The sequence below is a fragment of the Sinocyclocheilus rhinocerous genome, unplaced genomic scaffold (genome assembly GCF_001515625.1).
Source record: "Sinocyclocheilus rhinocerous isolate Xijiao unplaced genomic scaffold, SAMN03320098_v1.1 scaffold2267, whole genome shotgun sequence".
In the NCBI taxonomy this organism is placed as follows: domain Eukaryota; kingdom Metazoa; phylum Chordata; class Actinopteri; order Cypriniformes; family Cyprinidae; genus Sinocyclocheilus; species Sinocyclocheilus rhinocerous.
Genome location: NW_015625573.1, coordinates 60514 through 62940, shown reverse-complemented (window position 1 = coordinate 62940; position 2427 = coordinate 60514). Strand labels below are relative to the sequence as shown.

General features: G+C 41.8%; 1 protein-coding gene across 1 annotated transcript in view; it reads left to right on the top strand.

The window, feature by feature from the left end:
- The first annotated feature begins 223 nt into the window (after positions 1-223).
- LOC107750994 (E3 ubiquitin-protein ligase RNF220-like) overlaps positions 224-2427 on the top strand; it is a 38231-nt gene continuing 36027 nt past the window's right edge. Inside the window, exon 1 of the mRNA XM_016566566.1 lies at positions 224-848. Within this exon, the coding sequence (XP_016422052.1) occupies positions 224-848 (625 nt within the window). The remainder of the gene's footprint in view (positions 849-2427) is intronic.

Sequence of the window (2427 nt, the reverse complement as noted above, 5' to 3'; positions counted from 1 at the left end):
GACTTTAAGGAATGTCTGCCTGTTTACTTAAATAACTGCTTTTCTTTTGACCACCAGAAGTTGTGTTTTTGGGTTCAACATTTAAAAAAAAATCTTTTGTCAAACAGGTTTCTGTCAGAGAATGAGTGATCTGTAAGGCTTAAGTCTATAAGCATTGAGTCAAGTGCTCTTCAGGCCTCTTCATCACATTACACTGAGTTTGAGTGGACACTTTATTGCTCAAATGGACCTCCATCGGACAGCCTTTAAGATGGAGAACTCCTCCTACATGCCCAGCCCGCTGACCTCCCCTGCCCTCATGGTCCTGGCATCAACAGCCGAGGCTGGACGAGATGCCTCTGTACCCTGCCAACCCCCTCGGCCGTTTGGAGTGCCGGTAACTTTGGAAAAGGACATACACCTCCCGTTCCCCAGTGGCTCATACTCCTTCGCCTCCATGTATCATCGGCAAGGAGGCTTTCCTACTCGAGACTTTCCCACCCCTCTGCTCCACCTTCACCCACAGTTTGCTCCACCCAATCTGGACTGCTCACCTCTGGGTATGCTCAACCACGGAGTGGTGGGGGCCTTCCGGCCGTTCTCCTCTCCACCTGAGGAGCGTGATGCAGGGGTTTACCAGTCTGCCTTCCTCCCTGCCAAGCGCTTGAAGGGCTGTCTGGAACCAGAGGCATCACCCCACCTCCGCTACACAGATGTGGAGGGAAAAGATTTTGACTTTGGGGGTGCTCATGTCCCTACTGGTTCACCAAACACCCTGAAGATAGCTGAGGATGCTGGGAAGAAGCTCTTTGGCTTGTCTGGGCTGTTGGCAGAGGGTTCATCTGGCCCAGAGGAGCACAAAGAACCAAGTAAGTATATCAGATCACATGAGATTCTTTGCCAATGGCCGATTATGAAATAAATTGCTTTTATTGGCCGATACCAATTATTGGCCGATACACTGGTGCATCTCTAATATATATATATATCGAGAGAGAGAGAGAGAGAGAGAGAGAGAGCGAGCGAGCAAAAACTCCCCCAAAATATTGGAAAAATATTTAAAAGTGTAATATTTTAAATATATTATTGGGTTGTAAAATATAAAATTATTTAAAATAATATGTGTTTAATATATAAATACAATATACAATACATTTTATATAATATGTAATAATTGTATATGAGATATATATACTGTATATATATATATAGTTTGTTTTGAAGATTTATATTTTTACATAAATTATATTTTATAAAAAAAATTATATATTTAATTATTTATTTATTTATATATGTTTATAATATTAAATTAAATATAAAAAAATTTAAATAGAATTTTGGGGGGCTTTTTGCCTTTTATTTATAGGACAGTATAGTGCCGACAGGAAAGCAGACGTGAGAGAGGAAAAGGGAGAATGGGATTGGGACAGCAGCCTAGAGCCCTTATATGTCCTGAGCATGTGCAAAGCTCACTGCTTCACATCTCTAACATGTCTACTTTATTTTTTTTATTATTATTAAATAATTATTGGTGCTATTGGAATGTTTTAAACAATGTACTCATTTATACAGGACTGCCAAAGAGGAGACTAAGATCTGCAACTATTTTATGCGTGAGTTTTTTGTATGAGTTAAGTGTAACTTACAGCTCCTTATTTTCTTATATAAGTCCCATGCAGTCCACAGATAAATGCCAAAAGTAGGCCTAGTCTACCCAAGTAGGCTATAACCAGAATAAGTACTGAATCACGAACAAATGATCTTGAGATGACAAAGGCGAAGGATTCGCAAATCTCTCCGCTCCAGACAACTTGTCAATGATAACGAGCAGGAGATGCTGCTCGGCAACCGCGTCTCTGAGTGCGACACCTCCAGCTCAATATCGCCCCCACGCCATCCATCCTGATTTGTTGACAAATGAGTGGGAGAGAGTGTCAATCTGGGCTGTAAGGAGAACGTGGCTCCTCATTACCTTGCTCTGTAATTGGCCACCGAAGCGAAGGACCCCACGTTCGTGCCGTGCGGCGGGACAGGGAAAAGAGACGCTCAAGCTTAAATTCGTAGGACGTCAGAACTCCTCGTAGGGGCGGAGGGGTAGAACCTGCAACATGAAAGACACGACAGAGGGGGCCGATGAGCCATGCTATATCAGAGACGAATGTCAATAGGAAAAATAATGACTGACTTTGACAGGTAGAAGAGATATTGCAGGGAAAAAGAGCCCCACATCAAGGTTCTTTTAGAAAAGTTTTCACCTCATCTAGAAGTGGGTTACCGACATGCTCCTTTTTGAATGCGTGGATAGAGCGCATATCCATACACCTCAATACACAAAATTATACTTGGTTGTGTATGTGAGTGTGTACTGTATATGTGTACGCATGCAGTTGCATATTGGGCCATACTGTCCTTTCAAAAAAATTTGTGTTTATATATATATATATATAT